General features: G+C 37.5%; 1 protein-coding gene across 1 annotated transcript; it reads right to left on the reverse strand.

Annotated features, from left to right (window-relative positions):
• Positions 1-16,186, reverse strand: LOC139737039 (uncharacterized). The gene is made up of 5 exons (XM_071647717.1): positions 16,163-16,186; positions 15,435-15,605; positions 11,885-12,076; positions 6,955-7,092; positions 1-21 (listed from the first exon to the last, which is right to left on the reverse strand). Exons 1-5 carry the CDS (start codon positions 16,184-16,186, stop codon positions 1-3), a joined length of 546 nt encoding a protein of 181 aa, XP_071503818.1.
• Between the last annotated feature and the right edge of the window lie 2,869 nt (positions 16,187-19,055).

The following is a 19,055-nucleotide window of genomic DNA, read 5'->3' on the forward strand; positions in this document are numbered from 1 at the left end:
CTAGAATTTTATGTACACCACCTGTGCAGAGAAACATGACATGAAGAGATACATGTTTATACGGATTGACATTCTGTAAGGCGCAGAACTTTGATTTTGATTGAGAACGAAGTTCCATTATAGTACACCTGGGGCCTGTTTCATAAAACTTGTCATCTGTGACAAGTTGTCATAGATGTGACAAGCTACTGAAATCCTTGCATCTGATTGGCTGAGAGCAAATTTTTCACAGAAATGTGGCAGTTGTCACTGATGACAAGTTTTATTAAACGGGCCCTGATGATCGATATGGCATGATAAATAGCGTATGACGACTCATTATGCATAGCTGTAAATTAGGTCCTGGTAAACATAGTGGTAACGCAGAAGCAAAACAGAAACAAACTAGGAAAGGATGAAACGTTGACATAAGGCTACATGTATATTGAATATAATGTATGTTGCGCCCACGTTGTTGGCTTTCTACACTTTAACAAGTCCTGTACATTGTACGAACAACGTAAAACCATTTCTTATAATTGCATCAGTTGTTGGCAATAGTGATTACCTAAACTGACGTATAAATCCAAAGTGGGTCAACTTCGACCCGATGATTGTACGTATATTAGATTACACAAAATGTTACCTTTCAATGACCATAATGCAAATAAAGTCAGGAAATCTATCATATATCAACTTTTTGTTTTATTTCAAAGGAGATTGATTATGTTTATTACTTCAAATCTCCTCTTTCAAGGGTATCTGAGATAAAAGAAAGATGAACACAGAGTGTGTATGTTTTCATGAGATTTATGACAACTTATATATCATTTAGAATTCGGAGTAGATAAATTCGGAGCAGATCTTACATAATTTAATAACAAATATTTGGGATTTCAATCAACAAAAGCGAATTAAAATGAAAACGAACTTAATAAAGTGATATATTCTAAAAACAAAAATGAAGATCACACGATTTTATAAAAGGTATTGAATGTGTAAGTGATATATAATCATCAAAATTAAATGTTTATTAACGAATCTATCAAAACCCAGAGAAATATTGGAAAAATGAACTGGATATTTCAGAATCGTCATCTTAACATCGTGTCTCCTTTAAAAACACAAGTCAACAAGATAAACTGATGCAATGTTATTAGAAGATCGCATTACCTTCTTGCACAAATACTGCTTGTACTGCTTGTGGAGCGTGTATACATTTCATTTCGTAATTATCTCGCAAGTGGTAAAGACCTGCAAATTCACGACAAATTGCACGCTGTTCGTCAGCCATGCAGACAAAAGAGATCTTCACCAAATTTAGTGATTTAACAGGTAATTTTGACTCACCTGATAAATATCGGGCGCGAAGCCGAGTTCCTACACTGAACAATGGATGCAAGGGGGAATCTGTTTCTAATATACGCAATCCAAGATGGCGCTTGACTAAGTGGAGAGAAGGGGGACATGCCTTGATAACCCTCGGTTGCGTGGAGATTGCACAAAGCGAGTGACGCGTATGCAAATGAAAAATGCCTGCTTGAGTGCCCTTACAAAAAGGTGGAATGGCTTTTGTGGCGGGTTAGATCATTCCCAGTCCTGTCTTTTCTCTCTCTCTCTCCCTCCCTCTCTCACCATCCACTCACTCAGAGGTTTTCATAATGCCCCTTTTATTCGTTCACTCAATAGATCAATAATCCTTTCCTGGGCTCTCCTTGCATGGGCATCAACTGCGAGGTCAAGAAATGTCTGGGAGAAAGCAGAATATCTTCATGCGTGCGTGTATAACTATTGATATATACCATTGCTGAAATTACACTTAATATATGATGTTCATTACTCTATATGCTGTGATATACCCAAAACTTCTATTCCATGTTTGTAGAAACAGACAATAGAGCTTAGGAAGACCTAAGGGAGTAAGCTTCTACTACCAGCTGGCATCATGTGATAACTATCTGTCTTCATTGTCTCAAATTTATATACATAATAATATTATTGTGTGTGCGTGTGAAGGTGTGAGAGTATACCCACTAATCTACATTGACCTTAAAAAGTATGAACGTTATATCTTCACTAACGGAAATTAGTGTATATCGCACAACATGCTTTAACGCATGGTGCATTCCTACACACTCGTTGATGGATTCTGTTAATTTGACTGATTTCATGCCTATTGCAATGATAGTAAATGAGACGGTGATGTAAGATTATAGACTGATAGAGTTGGATGGATGGAGTACAAGTCAGAGCATAGTTTCTTGAAATAATGTTGATAGTTATATCAAGTCTTCGAATAATTCGTCAACTCAGCCATCTATATTCAAACAGTCAGACACTTGCGACCGATGTACCATGTAATACTATTATAGCTGCGAGGACTCCGTTGACAATAAACATCATAGCCCAGCATTAGAGCAACGCGTTGGAGAATCTCGTCAGCTGTATCAGCTCTGCTCCTTGAAACTAACCCAGTATCACTGCGAATCATCGTTTCATTCACTCATCAATAAAAGCACACGAAAACAGCTCAAACAAAACACAACTTGGGCCAAAATTCGTCATTTATATACAAAACTCTGTACAAACTAGGCACAAGATTTATTTCATGGCAACAGTAGAATAGTATGACATTTAACTCTTGTTTAAGGATACATAATTGTATACAAAATGAAAATGACAACGTAAACATGTTACATGACGTCACAATATCTAACCAGGACCTAGAAATCTGAGCCCATACTAGCGATTGCAAACTACAAGCCCTGTTTTTTGTGGGGGGTTTTGAGTCTCCTCATTCTAAACAGTTTTGATTCGGTTTTTGTCAAAAAAGCCACATTTATTGTATTTCAGTTTACAGTATTTTACTTGATTATATTGATTTTGTGTCATTAGCTGTGTTCGTATGTTTTATTGCCATTGCGTTTTTTTGTTTTTGTTTTGTTTTTGTTTTTTAATATATTCAATTTCGTTTTGCTTGTTTTTTTTTTGTTGGAAACGAAATAAGCAAAATAGAATTATAAGGAAGTTGAAAAAGATATTGTATCATAGAAGTTCATCCACGTTATGCGAATGTCATTCTATTTGTTAGCTCAACAACAGTGTCGTTAATTGGAAAAACTTTGTGGCTTTGAAGTAATAATAATAAAGTAATAATAATAAATAAAGCAAGTAATAATAATAAATAAAGCATGATCCTATAAGAGGAATGTTGGTTTATTTTTTGTACTTTTATGCACGTAACCTGTGAGCATTGTGTGTATGTGTGTGCGTGTGTATGTGTCTGTCTGTCTGTCTCTCTTTTTCTGTCTGTCTGTCTCTCTCTCTCTCTCTCTCTCTCTCTCTCTCTCTCTCTCTTTCCCTCTCTCTCAATCCTGTAGCGCATGTGTGCAGGGGTATATGTGATATACGTGTATTTTTGCATGTCAGTATAATAATATGATATGGAATTTTCAGTCTACCAATTCCATCAACGGTAGATAATTATCGTTGCAGCGTTAAAGTCGAAATGTAATAATTACAGAAATCAAATTCATTGTTTGAGCCCATATGTATCACAATTTTCAAATGTAATCTTTGCGAGGCTTTTCACGTTGTATCAAGAGAGTTTTTGGAGTTTTCACATTTTTACATGATATTTCCTTTCATTTATTTGTCCAAGTTGTCCAAACTTGGCAAAATTGCACACTAAAAAATGCAATATTTCTTTCAAATCGAGTACAGTCACATTGGCACTTTTACATCATTATGTTCTTGCTAGCAATTCGAAATGTTTATCATGTATCATGAGATGTTCGAACCTGAAGCTATTAAGTATCGAAGTCTTCAGAGTTAATTGCAGCACCGTGATCAAATCCTATGATCTCTACATTTCTAGTACAGTGCACTCCCGTTAAAACTAATACCGTTGATGATAATGGAACCCCAGTTTCACTGTGCAACGAAATACGAATTCAGGATCCAAAATTATTACCCATATTTCGACTATACTCTCTTTGTTCGGTTACAGTATGACGATTGTTTTTGTTTTGTTTTTTTTTGTATCATCACGAAAGAAAAACTGCCGATGCCGCGGACTTCGTTATAACGGGAATTGACTGTACACAGCAGCATCTTATCAACACAGTACAGAGTCCCATCCAAGAGACTTGGCAATGGGAAAATGGTAGTAAAGTGCCTTGCCCAGGGGCACAACCCTGCACAACCTCTGCAACAAGGATGCTATAGTACTCGAACCAAGGACCTTTGGACTTAAAGTCGATGGCAGTAATCACTGTATGCAGCTCCTCAAATATAATGGTAATGATAACGATGATGATGATGATGATGATGATGATAATAATAACAATAATAATAATAATAATAATAATAATAATAATAATAAGAAGAAGAAGAAGAAGAAGAAGAAGAAGAATAATAATGACAATAGTAACAATAATAATAATTATAATAATAATGATAATAACAATACTAATAATAATAACAATAATAATAACAATAATAATAACATAGAAATAATAGAAATAATGATAATAAATATAACAACAATTAGTGTAGTACCTGTCTTTCTCGTGTCCGCTATGTTGACAACGATGGTAAAAATTTCTTCATCGTTGCATCAATGCAAATATAAAAATGAGGAAAATCATGAAAGCAGTCAATATGACCAAATAACAAAGACGTTCAAGCAATCAAGTTTACTTAAGACCTTTGACTGCTAACGGGTCAGATAAAATTTAATATTCATAATCGATAAGAGAAAGTTAAGTTTCGTCTCGTGTTTTCCCGGTCGAAGAGGACAGGTCATGGGAAAGACAATTACGATAGCTTTTATACCGTCCACTTGGCAACATTCACAATGACGAGTATGCCCTGCATGTCTTTTTTTTTGCACGCAAAACCATTTTAACCCATTCACTCCTGGATCCAGGAAACCGCACAGGCTCCTTAACAGGACCGGCAAACTTGCCGCCAGGTACATTGGATCTATTGTCACAACTACCTCTCCCTCGTAAGAGTACTGACGAAACTTGGCATACTTGTGTGCGGAGGGAGACGTTCGCTAGACAAACCCTTAATGACGATTGGTAGGAGTCACTTTGGTACCATAATTATATGAAACCTCAGTTTCAGTTCGAGGCTCGCGTACTCAAGATTCTTGCTGATTTTTATTGCAGAGCATTCATTACAAAGCGCGACATGAACACCCAGTAGCAACATTAGCAACACAGAGGAGACGCCCTCAGACGGAGGCCATCGGAATAAATTCGCCCAGGTGGCGACGACACGGATGCCAGTAGATGTTTAGATGGCGTCTCCAAAGCCAATGTGTTGACGGGATCGAGGTCTTCGCTGAAAATAGTCCCGGCATTGGACGAGGCTCGAGCGGTGAAACCAACCACTAGCATTAGTGGTGAAGAGTAGACCGCTATGTAGCAATATTCACCCACGATGAGTTCATGAAGGTGGAACCATCTCGAAGACGAATTCGACCGAAATCAGGCGACGAATCGGGAGATTACTACCGCCATTTAGTGATAGAAACATCGCCGCATGGTGGCGCTATTACAGGCCACACTCCGGCATGCTGGCTGCGTTTTTCACTGAAAAGAAATGGAACAATATAAGTAATTTAGTTGTACCATTGAGCTAAAACAAAATTATGTTGTGGATCCATGGTTGTACACATATGTTATCAATTGTTGAACATAAGCGATAATAGTTCTTTCTTCTGCAGTTTAAAAAATCCTCAATTTCATAAAAGCACGTCGTGTTTATGGACCGCATCGTCGTATGCACACGAAGAGGTATACATGGTGGCGGGTTTGTTATATGATTACAATGTGAAGGACACTTCAAATTGTCGTTTACTTTACATCACAGCAACAAAATAATGTAATGAAGATTAATATGTCAGTAAACGGCTGCATAAGAATGGGAGTACCTATCTAGCAAGGTGCAAGATTCAGATACACAATAAGATCAAGATTAACATTTCACAGAGACAGCAAAATTGATTATACAGTACTGAGTACTGTACCTAAGCAAAAGACATCAAGCTTTCTTAAAACTGGACACATAAACAACATCATAACCGATAATCATCTTGTGTCTCCAATCGACCTATATACTTGTGTGACCATGTGAAATAATTTTTCTAGGCAGATAGATAAGTTATAATTTTTTATCCATAATCTACAATTTCTTTTATGGGACAAGTTCGCCCAAATAATATGCGTGGATTGAGGGAGTGCAACGATATTATATAGTAGAAGACATCAGTAATAGTTCGAGGATAATCGGACAATCCGTTCAAAAGTTGCTAATTTTTAAAGTTTCAGTGCTATACCATCGCTTGCTAAGAAGACTACAACAGTTTGTGACATCACTGCATGACAACGAAATAAGTGAAATATAAAAAAGAATTCCATAAAATGTCATCGTTCTAGAAAAAGTACATAATAATCATTTCCTTACCTTGTTACTGGCACATATTAAGTCTCACTTTGATCTCCTGCTTTCCGGAAGATGTAAGTCAAGTGCTCTCTCATTTTGCGAGAAATATGAAATAATGTTGGATCCTATTCATATTTTCTTTCGTTGTACATACGTGACGTCACAAACTCTAGTATTCTTCTCATCCAGCGTTGTCATCGCTGAAACTTTAAAAATGTATAACTTTTGAACGGACTGCCCGATTTTCCTCAAACTTTGACTGATGTGTTCTATTGATATTGCTGCATTCACTTCAATCTACACAATGTATTATTCGTACTTTAAGTTATTCAACATCTTCTAATTCGTCTCATTTATTTCAAAATCATAATCGTTATCATTCAATCTTTGTTATTTCCTTGTCCGATGTCTATCCATCTATCCATCACTTCATCTGTGTATGTACCACTTCGTATTTGTATAGATTATTTCCCCCTTTTAAGAGTTAGCGCCCCCAGTAGTTATCAAACATATAGTTACCACGTCGTTCTCGGGCGAGACGCGACGGGGTGATCTCCCGCAGCAGAGCCCATCACAGCAGAACGCCGAGCCGACCACCGCGACCACGAACTCGACAAGCCCGATGAAGGATAGGATGCCGTGAATGAACATCGCCGCCTACGAACCAGGATCAACAGAACAGATACTTGAAACAAGTTATTACAACTAACAGATAGAGATAGACATGATATATATAGATACTAAGATAGATGAATATAGCTGAATAGAAATAAGTCGCTAGATAAATAGATGATAAATAGGTAGATAGCAAGAAATATAGCTGCCTATTGAAGAACTTAAGGCAAACATATGAATGACAGGACAGGCAGACAGACATTAATAGGCAGAAGTAGGTACAAAGGAAAAAAGCGTGAGCTATAAAGTGAGAGAAAATACAAAGAGAAAAAGAAAATATGGAACAAAAATTGAGTCATGCAGTTGTTGAGTCTTTTTGTCAATGTCATAACAGTTGTAATTTTATCAATACATGTCTTCATGCGGTGACGTCTACATCTGCAGTAATTAAACGTACGCCAAGCCATCGCATAGTTCATTAGTTTGCGACGTTACAAAAATATTAACTATCAGGAAATGATACTTGACAGCATGCATATAACAACTGGCGCCAGCATCAAACAGTTTGAAAATCCTTTTAACACTGTCACATATCTTTCCGAGTCACGTATAGTTACTCTTGACTGACGGGAGTACCATGTGGGATATCTAGAAACAGAGTACTGACTGACAGAGACAAGAGGCACGTTCTAACATTTGCGGATATCAATTTACGGATATTAAAGTGAAATTTCGCGAAATGATAAAGCTGACATAGATGAGTACGGCGTCATATTAAACAGCAAAAACCTACCTAAAAATTAGACCCGTGTCCTGAAAATAAATGAGAAAGTTTCAGAATTTCACGGTTGAAAATGTTTTCAAGAAACAGGGACATTGATCACGATGAGAACAATATTATAGCACTAAATTCACACAAATTTTCACTATGAATTTCAGGGAATTAAAGAGGTTGGTTTGCATTCCGGCGTTCTTGTCCTGCAGAGAAGTGTTCTGACTTAGCAATGTTAACATTCAACGGAAAAGGTTGTATTTGTTTTATCAAATACCCAAACACCATTGCTATCTATCTATTCATCTATCTATCTATCTATCTTTCTATCTATCTATCTATCTATCTATCTATCTATCTATCTATTTACATGTATCTATATATCTATCAATCTATCTATCCATCCATCCATCTATCTATCTATCTATCTATGTATGCATGCATCCATCTATCTATCTATTCGCATGTCTACCTCTTCATCCATCTGTCTACCTGTCTATCTGTCTATTTACACACCAATCAAACTCAGCTATTAATCTATTTTTCTATCATACATCTATCTATCTTGATCATGATCTAAACCTCTAGCTGTATTAGTCTGTCGTAATTATTGAATATATGACCGTCCATAAACGACCGATATAAGGAAAAAGTCAACTTGGTAAGATGGAAACTTCGGCATTACTTTTTATGTGTTTTTATGAAGACATTCGGAAGAGCATGTACCATTGATTATCATTTTCATGTTTGCTTTCTTCCACAACTTTTTCCCGATTTTTCAATTTCATTGTAAAGCAAAGAGACCCTCCCCGCCCCCGCCCTCTTTTCAGTAAAACATATTCCAAAAAGATTGTCTACAGCGTACGAACACTGTGTGCCGACAGCTCAGTTAAATCTGACGTAACATCAACAACAATCGTGAAATATTGACTCGTAACGACGAAAAGTAAGAAGGCTGCCATGGGAACCTGGGAAAAGAACCAAAAATACTAGACAGCTAATTCTCCTTCTAACATGTCTAATGTATCCCTGAATATGTCAAAATCAATGATATATCTCAGGCATAAGGGGGGGGGGGGGGGCCTTAGCCCCACCGTTGGTACGGGACTATCCTTAGCCCACTTTCTGTTTACACTCGTTTTTGCCAAAGTGGGCTAGCCCCACCGATAGTACCGTACTATCTGGCCCTGCAAAATAGCAGGGGTTAGCACCGCAATTGCGGTGCTAGCACCGCAATTGCGGTGCCAAGCAAGTGAGTGTAAACAGAACGAAAAAATAATCCTGGGCTGAAGCGACGGAGACGAAGTCCGACCCTCACTGACCAATCAGAAACGAGGTAATCAAGTGCTGCCGGTGCGTGCCTGTACGTGTACAGTCTATACGCAGCGTAATTATGAATATTCATGTGGTTTGGAAAGTCCGGGGCTAAGAAATACGAGTGTAAAAAGGTCAGTTTTCTCCTTAGCCCCGGACAAGAGATAGTACGGGACTAATTGGCGAGTGTAAAAAGCTGAAAAAATTGGTACGGGACTAACGATAGTCCTGGGTCAGAGAAAGTCCGGGGTTATCAGAGCAATGGCGGATCCAGGGGAGAGCTCACTGGGCGCCCACTTATTTTCTTTTTTGTTAAAACAAAATAAATAAAAAGAAAAAGGGGGGCGTGTGCCCCCTTTAATTTTGTAAAGGCGCCCCCTCTTTACGGAATTCCTTGATCCTCCCCTGATTATTCTAATGTAATTTCTATTCACAAGTGGAAGAGTGAATGGCAGAAAGAGAAGGGAATAATGCTTTCTGTAACTTGCAAATAAAGTCCGTTGAACACAGAAGGAATTACATATCATACCTCTTACGAGGAAATAGACTCAACATTTGTCACTTTGTCTATACATGTATTCCTGAGAGAATTTTTTTACTTTTCTCTTCTTTTCTTTTTGTTTTCTTTTTTATTGATGAAAATGAAAGTGACAAGAACTCAAATATGACAACGTGTAAAGACACCAGACCGGAGAAAAGGAGTTCAAGGTTGAGGGGAGTGCTGACTGTCTTTTGCTGCCTTGTTTCATAAAGTCTAACTGGCAGTCAAAAATACCACGCCGAGTTTAAATTTAGATTAATTAGGATACCGGGAATAACACTGGCTTCCGCAAAACTAGTGTGGGTTCCAGGATATGCGCACACTTTTATGTTTCCCCCTGTTGTCGTTGGTTTTCCTCCATGAACATGAAATGGACGACTTGGAGAGAAAAGTGAAACCGTTTGCCGATAAAAGTTACAGTCTGGCCGTTTGTACTTACAGCAAGTTCCGATAGAAGGAAAACAGCGAATGACTGATAGATATCATGAAAAAATGTCAGCCCGGCTTTGCAATATTGAAAAGGGCAGATGGCAGGCTCCTGAAAGCTAGACTAAATGCGAAAGCAGCGTATATGATTAACATGACCTGAGATCAGGCCGTCATTCAATGTTCCTCATTATGTATGCTGTCAATCATGTCTTTGCGCCCATAGCCCCTCCCCTTCCCACCCCCCCCCCCCCCTCTATTTCGCCAAGAAGAGCAAAGCTAGGAAGATAGGCGCAGAGCAGTGCAGAGTAGAGCAGAGGAAGCCCGGTTCCGTTCGACTACTTCCGTCGCTGAACATTTGTGGCTTCTGTTGTTATTTAACCACTATATGATTCATGGTTCTCCCCAGGCAATAGCCCTTCCGCACAGTTTTTCCGGTTTATAATTTTAGGCAAGTTTCTGAAGACATCTGAAAGATGAGAAACCTCACTTATGGATGTTTTTTTCCATATTTGGGAAAAAACTTCGACCGGCATCCTCATCAACTTTCATTCACCCAAACCAAAAATAAAGTAAAGGCAAAGAATGTAGCTGATTATAATGGAGAGCGAGCTTTCGACTTTTTTTTTGAGAAATTATAATAACCATTCTTCGGAATTTTGTCTGAGTCAGATGATCCGTTTCAGAGTAAGACATGTATTCATTCATATGTGCTTGGAATTACATGGATTTGATAACGATTAGGGCTGAAAATGACAATGATAATGATGGTGATGATGATGGTAGCGATAGTGTTGGTTGCTAAGCGCAGTGCCACTGCTGAGCTTGAAATTAATCACATATTTCAATTCAATTCAATTCAATTCAGTTCAATTCAATTTGATGAAAACATTGTCGTCGTTGCTGTTTAGAATTATTGTTTTTATACACATCAGCGATAAAGCTTAGAGCTGCACGTGTGACAATCCATGAGAGTGATGATTCAAACTTTTTTTTTCTTAGCAGCCGCAGCCCCTTCAGAAGTCCTGAAAATCTACCGTTTTCAAATCACTCCAAATCATCTAATACTAAAAGTACTTGATTGGAAGAATATCATATTCATAAACTTTGCTTCCCTCCTTTTCAAATTTCTTTGGAAAATTGGATTAAATTTCACCCATCCCCCTCCCCCCCCCCAAAAAAAAAAAGATAAAAAAGAACAACACCAAAAACAAATAAAAGCCATAAAAGGGTAAAGATTCACCTTTAGGTCACCCTCACCGACCGACTTATTGTGCATACATAATTTTACTGTGACCAATAGCATATTTTCGCAAAAATGCAACATGGCACATATGTTAATTCCTTTAATTCGTTATCATTGTTTATCCAAATGAGATTTGTTCCGTTCTACTAGTATTTGCTTAGTATCACATTGTCAAAAGTTAGTTTTAACAATTTGGGGAATTCCGCTTTCAATTTTCTCTCTATTTGTCTCTTTACCTGTCTATCTACCTATCTATCATTCCGTATTCATTTATCTATCAAATTCCGTATATATATCTATTTGCCTGTTTATCTATATTTTCATCTATTTTCATCTACCTATCTATCTACCCATCTATCTATATACATCTATAAATCTATCCATCTATTTATCTATCCGTCTATTTAATCTTCTGTCTACTAGTATCTATTTATCTATCTATCTATTCGTCTATATGTCTATTTATCTATATATCCAGCTATCTGTTCAGCTCTTGATCTATTGCTACTTTTTATTATGCATATCTGTTTCTCACCTCTTCTCCAAATATCGTACAGATGGAGCTTGAGATGAGCTGAATGCCTAGTACCCGGATGTCTGAGAGGGGGTGGATGAGGGTGGGGCAGGTGAAGACTAGGGCCGTGACCCCTGCGATAACCCCTTCTATGACCATCATGAAAGGGCCAATGATCGCCGTGAAGATGCACATCACCATGTACGCAACGATCTGCCCCGAACGAGAGATCATGCACAGACAACATACAGTACAAAACGTGCTGTAAATGTTATATTTTACTTGATATAAGTGGACATACATAAATGCATTACACGCATACATAGCTCCCCATTTACATATCTATATAAGAAAGTATATATATATATATATATATATGCCTAAAAAGAATGCAAGAATAGTTACACTCTGTTGTAGTGACGCCATATTTGCAGAACAAAATCCCTACCAATGCTTGTAATTAATTTCTCACAGAATGCACATACCTATTTTCATCGCTGTAATCGATTGAAATGTATGTTGCATTTCTTAAACTAATGCATGAGAAAAAGAACCCCCCCCCCAAAAAAAAAGCAAACTTTAGTACATAACGAAAAGTTGTTTTAGGTACTCACTACGTATGTATTTCTTGACTTCGTATAGATTCCAAGTATGCCGGACGGTATGTAGAACTGAAAACAGGAAATAGATGATGATTAAACAATATCATATCATGGTGTTGTTGATGGCTTGAGTCACATGAATTCAACAGTTGAATAGCGAAAGCGATTGACTTTAATACAACTGCAACACTACGATTATTCCTCAATATCAACACGGTGTGATCAGTGAAAAGTGTCGTGATTGCATCTGTTATCAGTCTTGAACACATTATGATTGCATCTGTTATCAGTCTTGAACACATTGTGATTGCATCTATTATCAGTCTTGAACACATTGTGAATGCATCTGTTATCAGTCTTGAACACTTTGTGACTACATCTGATATCAGTCTTGAACACATTGTGATTGCATCTATTATCAATCTTGTACACATTGTGATTGCATCTGTTATCAGTCTTGAACACATTGTGATTGCATCTGTTATCAGTCTTGTACACATTGTGATTGCATCTGTTATCAGTCTTGAACACATTGTGATTGCATCTGTTATCAGCATCTTGTACACATTGTGAACACTTTGTGCATCTGTTATCAGTCTTGAACACATTGAACACATTGTGAATGCATCTGTTATCAGTCTTGAACACTTTGTGACTACATCTGTGCATCTGTTATCAGTCTTGAACACATTGTGATTGCATCTGTTATCAGTCTTGTACACATTGTGATTGCATCTATTATCAGTCTTGTACACATTGTGATTGACTACATCTGTTATCAGTCTTGAACACATTGTGATTGCATCTGCATCTGTTTCAGTCTTGAACACATTGTGATTGCATCTGTTATCAGTCTTGACCACCTTGTGACTACATCTGATATCAGTCTTGAACACATTGTGATTGCATCTGTTATCAGTCTTGAACACATTGTGATTGCATCTGTTATCAGTCTTGTACACATTGTGATTGCATCTATTATCAGTCTTGAACACATTGTGATTGCTTCTGTTTTCAGTCTTGAACACTTTGTGACTACATTTGATATCAGTCTTGAACACATTGTGATTGCATCTGTTATCAGTCTTGAACACACTGTGATTGCATCTGTTATCAGTCTTGTACACCGTGTGATTGCATTTGTTATCATTCTTGAACACATCGTGATTGCATCTGTTTTCAGCCTTGAACTCATTGTGATTGCATCTCTTATCAGTCTTGAACACATTGTGATTGCATCTGGTGTATAGTCTTGACATTGTGGGCAGCGGCAAGTTATTGTCGCCGATGATCACAGTGTGGTTGTATCTGTCGTCAATCTTTAGTATATCCATCGGGGTTGTACATAAAATAAGTTGTCAGTTGTAATATTGTGATCAATGAGAAGTAATTGTCATGAGTGAACACAATGTGATTGTATCTGTTGTCAATCTTTTATAATAATGAAAACAGTGTGATCGCATCTCTTGTCATAGTCTAAAATTAATACTGTGATCAATGAGGAGTTGTCGCGTGTGAATGCAGTGTGATTGTATCTGTTGTCGCAATCTTTGACACTGTGAACATGCAGTGTTCTTTTCGTAAGGAAACACAGTGTGACTATCTGTTGTCGCAGTCTTTTATACCATGTATACTGTGAGTAGAGAAAAGTTATTGTCGCAATACTAGTGATCACGTACAGTGTGGTTTTGTCTGTTGTCAATCTTTGATAAAAACGTGCGATCTTATCTGTTGTGACAGTCTTAACACTGTAGTCAGTCATAAGTTAGTGCTATGAAAGAACACAGTACCACTGCATCTGTTGTCAATTCTTGCCGCAGAATGATTGTATCTGCTGCCATAGTCTTAACACTGTGATCAATGGTAAGTTAGCGTCGTCAATGAGCCCAGTGTGATTACATAATGTTGCCGCAACATCTTACACTGTTAAAGTAGTTATTGTGAGTGAACCCAGTGCAATTGTGTCTGTTGCCAAGCTTTAATGCACTGTGATGGTATCTGTTGTCACAGCCTTTTTAACACGGTGGTCAGTGAGAAGTTAGCGTCATGCGCGAACACAGTGTGAGTGTAGGGTTGGTGTCACAGTCCTGACGCTGTGAAAGGGCGTGAGAATTTAAAAAAAAATACTATAAAGATATATAATATATAAATAGAATATATAAGTACTGAAATATATAGTCTCGAACCTGATTTGCATAATGTATACTGAGTTTGATCCTCACTGTGCAAATGTTGTGTGTCTTGCTGTAGTTTATATTGGAATAATCGTTATATGACAATACAACAAACAAGCTATTATTCGAAGTCATGTGTATATTGTGTGTGTTTGTGTGTGTGTGTGTGAGTGTGTGTGTGTGTTAATTTGCAGACATTTCAGAGAACGCCATAAATATACAAAGATTAAAAGTTCGTCATTATCACGTGATCAAGATAGCTATTTACAGGTCTCCCTATGGACGCCACGCTAAGTGAGTCACCAAAACGGAGTGTAACTGTCTTGATACCTGTCTGACTTCTCTAAAACTTTTTCCACTCTCCCGAGCTTTGATTCTTCCAATTCTTTTCAAAGCAATTCGCTCTTTGATGCAGACTTCCGGCTAAAGAGTTTGCGTTCCAAGTGAAAATCAGGCGAAGTGATCTCTACCCGTATGAAATCAGATTCTCCACAAGCATTTACCAATATTCATTAAAAAAAAACCAGATTCATTGCAATTTATATAGCTCTGAACAAAATTAAGTGGTTTGCATTTATCATCGATAAATGTTACTATAATAGCAATAATACTATCTAAACAATTAATGTTTCGAAAAGAAATATTGATATTCACTCTCTCTAGAATCTTCAAATCCTCTTAATATCACCATAAAATTATTGATTCTCTCAAAGTCAAAAAGGATTCACATTGCGAGTATATCAATCTATTACAATCAAATTATCGACCAATGCTCAGAATGGTCATGTGACTTACGAGGATGCCACACCAGAGCCCACAACCCGGATGGTTGATGAGGTGATAGAGGGCGTAGGACGAGCCGCCGAGGAAAGCCGACAGAATGCCGAACACGAGCTGTATGCTGCCGATTGCGATTCCCGCTCGATGATGAAAGGTCGTCGTTTTCTTCTTCTTGGAACGTTTCGACTTTGTTTAAAAGAAGTAAAAGACACAACATTACGTTCTTTTGACTATATATGAAGATATCATAAAATGGGTCAAACTGGGAGATACACAAACTAACACAAACACGCACACTAACAAGCACAAACAAAATGATGGAAACAGTATAGAGTGCAAAAATCATCCATATAGGGAATTATATCTCCTCATTGACATAATCATAGGATTACATACATGATGGCATAGTTTCAAATAAATGATACTCCCACGTGCCTTGAATAGAAGCAAAGCATCTTTTCGCACATTATTTTTTTTTTCTCCACAAGTAGTATGTATACGACCTTTTACATGAATTAGAGTTTGCACTTTAACAAAAGCTGAATGCAAGTGTCGGTATTAAATTCTTCGCCAGTAACGTCTATGCAGAGATAGCATCTCATTTCACATGTTTGTTGTTATACTAATATATCGGAAGGTCTTTTGTGGGTTTTTTTTTGTGTGTGTTTTTGCTTTTGTTTTTTGTTTTGTTTTTGGAAGATTTTTCTTTGTATGGTATTGTTCTGTTTTGTTTTTGTTCTTACCTGCTTGCCAGGCGTTCCCTCCATTCTCTGGTGTGGAATATGTCCGCTTGGCACCATCAGTACCTGATGGATCTGGCGGGGAGAGCAAACATGACATTGTCCTATTTATATTTATTTAAAAAAAAAACAGATTATGGACATGATATTAGTACGGGCCGCAAGCAAGAGTTGATATCGACGACGGAAAATGAATTAGTTATTTTTCGGGTTTTAACAATTCGGCATTGAATTGTATTACTATGCATGTGAGATATGTAATCTATATTTATAAATTAAAAGGAATAATGCCTTGTTTTGATTTATGTAAAGATAGCATAAGGAAATATTTTGATAAGGAAATATCTATTGCAAGAAATAACCATGACCTGAAAGTGTTTCAGAAAAATGTTGTTTGTTTAGACACCTGTTCTCTTGATCTGTAGATAATAATTACGATGGTCTGAGTCACGATATTATTTCATTGCCTGTTTTTCAAAGGTTATGATGTATTACATGTAAGTGTTTAGGTGAATATATGTTTGATGTCGAATGATAAATATCCCAGTGGGGAAAAAAGAGTTATCGACCCAATGATTCTTAAGGAACAGTCCGAAACATAGGCGAAGACGCGTGGGTTTTAGATGACTCAAAAGTTAGGAATGGTCTGATGGTGCATAAGATTGCCAACGCTCTAACAAGTAATGTGCGTTATTTGTTTTATATGATGATGAAATAATATTTTTTATATAGAAGACACTATCAAATGGGCGTCAAGCAGATAACAGAGTTGATGTAAGTTCAAAGCATGGGAGTCTTGAAATGATTCTGAACAACATTCATGCTTTCATTTTGGTGTCCATGTGTGTGTGTGTGTGTGTGTGTGTGTGTGTGTGTGTGTGTGTGTGTGTGTGTGTGTGTGTGTGTTTTGTGTGTGCGGATGTGTGTTGAACACAATCCGCATGATTTGAACAAAAGACCCAAAAATATATTGTACTGTATGTGGGAAAAATGATTTGGCAGCAAAAGAGAGAAGAATGCAGCTGTTTATTTCTTTATATTAATTTCGTTGTTAACATGGACCTGATATTGAATGAAATTCAAATTAAGAATATCATTTTTTTTTTAAGTGTTGACATCTTGTTTATTCTTTAGATGTAAAATCATGTAGGCAGATTGGGAAAAGGAAAAGGTTGTTTGAAACGAAACCACCGATAAGAAATATCAGGTTGGAGAGCTTAATCCTGATAATCTTATAAATACTATCACACACACACACACACACACCTTCATGTGAATGGGGTAAAAAAAAGGAGATTAAGACGCAAATGGATTCAACGGTCTCTAATACGCTATGCCATGTTAACAGGACATTAGCTGACATTCAAGTGGACGTTAGTTCTCAATAGGCCTATACTATGTTCCTTTTCCTTTTCATAACCACTGCTTTTCTGTAGTAGTGCCTAGCACCGTCACTCTTTGGTTGCCCGCAATAGAGTGATGCGATCAAGCCAGTATATGGGCTGCAGGTCTTCCCAGTTGTTCCCTGGTAGATTACTCGTCTAGGCATGGATCAGGCCGCTCCGACGCAGTTGGTGCATTGAAGTATTAGAGGTGTACGGCAGTGGCGTATCTAGGGGGGGGGGGGGCAAGGGGGGCACGTGCCCCGGGCGCCACTCTTTGGGGGCGCCGAAAACGAAAAAAAGGGGAAAAAAACGAAGAAGAAAAAGAAAAAAAGAAGGGAAAAAAGAAAGAAGAAGAAGAAGAAAAAAAAATCGCCCGGACCGGGAAGGAGGGAAAATGGGGTGGGGGAGGGGGGGGAGGGGGGGGGGGAGGGGGGGGGGAGAAAACCAAATCAAACAAGATGAAAACAAAAAATAACAATGTTTATTGTATTCACACAGGAATTCCATGTTTTGTAAGCTGAAATTTCGGCTCGCTCGTTGCGCTCGCTCGCCAAAATTCATATAAAGAGAAAAAAGAAGATAAGAACAAAACGTGATGATGACGCGGACAAAATGACAATGTATATTGTGTTCACACATGCCATCGTTAGAAGGCAAAATATTACACGGAGCAGCGGCTGCAATTTTATTTCTTTCGTTCTGAAGCGATTGCCCATTGGATCAAACGAGGGCGCCAAAGGTGTCAAACATACGGGGGGGGGGGGCGCAAAAAACCAAATCAAACAAGATAAGAACAGAACGTATAATGATGACGCGGAAATATACAAATTTCGGCTCACTCGCGCGTACTAATTTCGAGTATTTTTTTTTCAAGTCCTCAGTTTGTTGGTATAAATCGTTATCTATAAGGTCGTCACCATTAATTTTCGTGATTAGATTTGTAAGATTTAATAAGCAAAAAATGACAAGAATTCCATGTTTTGTAAGCTGAAATACAAAAATTTTCGGCTCGTTCGCTGCGCTCGCTCGCCAAAATTTATCTAAATCTATTATCTAATTTAATCTAAATCTAATTTATCACAAAAAAAGATAAGAACAAAACGTGATGATGACGAGGAAATATATAAAAATTTTCGGCTCGCTCGCTGCGCTCGCTCGCCAAAATCTATCTACATTTATTACATTTAAATCACCCTCATCTATAAGGCCGTCACTATATCTTCATTAGAATTGTAAGATTTAATAAGCAAAATATGACAATCCCATGTTTTGTAAGCTGAAATACAGAAATTTTCGGCTCGCTCGCTGCGCTCGCTCGCTAAATTAATCAAAAAAAAAAAAAGAGATAAGAACAAAACGTGATGATGGCGCGGAAATATATAAGTTTCGGCTCACTCGTGCGTACTAATTTGGAGTATTTTTTCAAGTCCTCAGTTTGTTGGTATAAATCGTTATTTATAAGGCCGTCACTATATCTTGATTAGAATTGTAAGATTTAATAAGCAAAAAAT

Source organism: Diadema antillarum, unplaced genomic scaffold (assembly GCF_040938485.1).
Source record: "Diadema antillarum isolate AM-2024a unplaced genomic scaffold, OU_Dant_1.0 seq00000676_RagTag, whole genome shotgun sequence".
Taxonomy (NCBI): domain Eukaryota; kingdom Metazoa; phylum Echinodermata; class Echinoidea; order Diadematoida; family Diadematidae; genus Diadema; species Diadema antillarum.

Coding starts and splice junctions, on each gene's coding strand:
- LOC139737039 (XM_071647717.1), bottom strand. CDS start 16,186: ATGGAGGGAACGCCTGGCAAGCAG. Junction 12,077..15,434: donor GGCTCTGGTGTGGCATCCTC/GTAAGTCACATG, acceptor CGTTCGGGGCAG/ATCGTTGCGTACATGGTGAT. Junction 22..6,954: donor TCTCGCCCGAGAACGACGTG/GTAACTATATGT, acceptor TTCTCTGCACAG/GTGGTGTACATAAAATTCTA.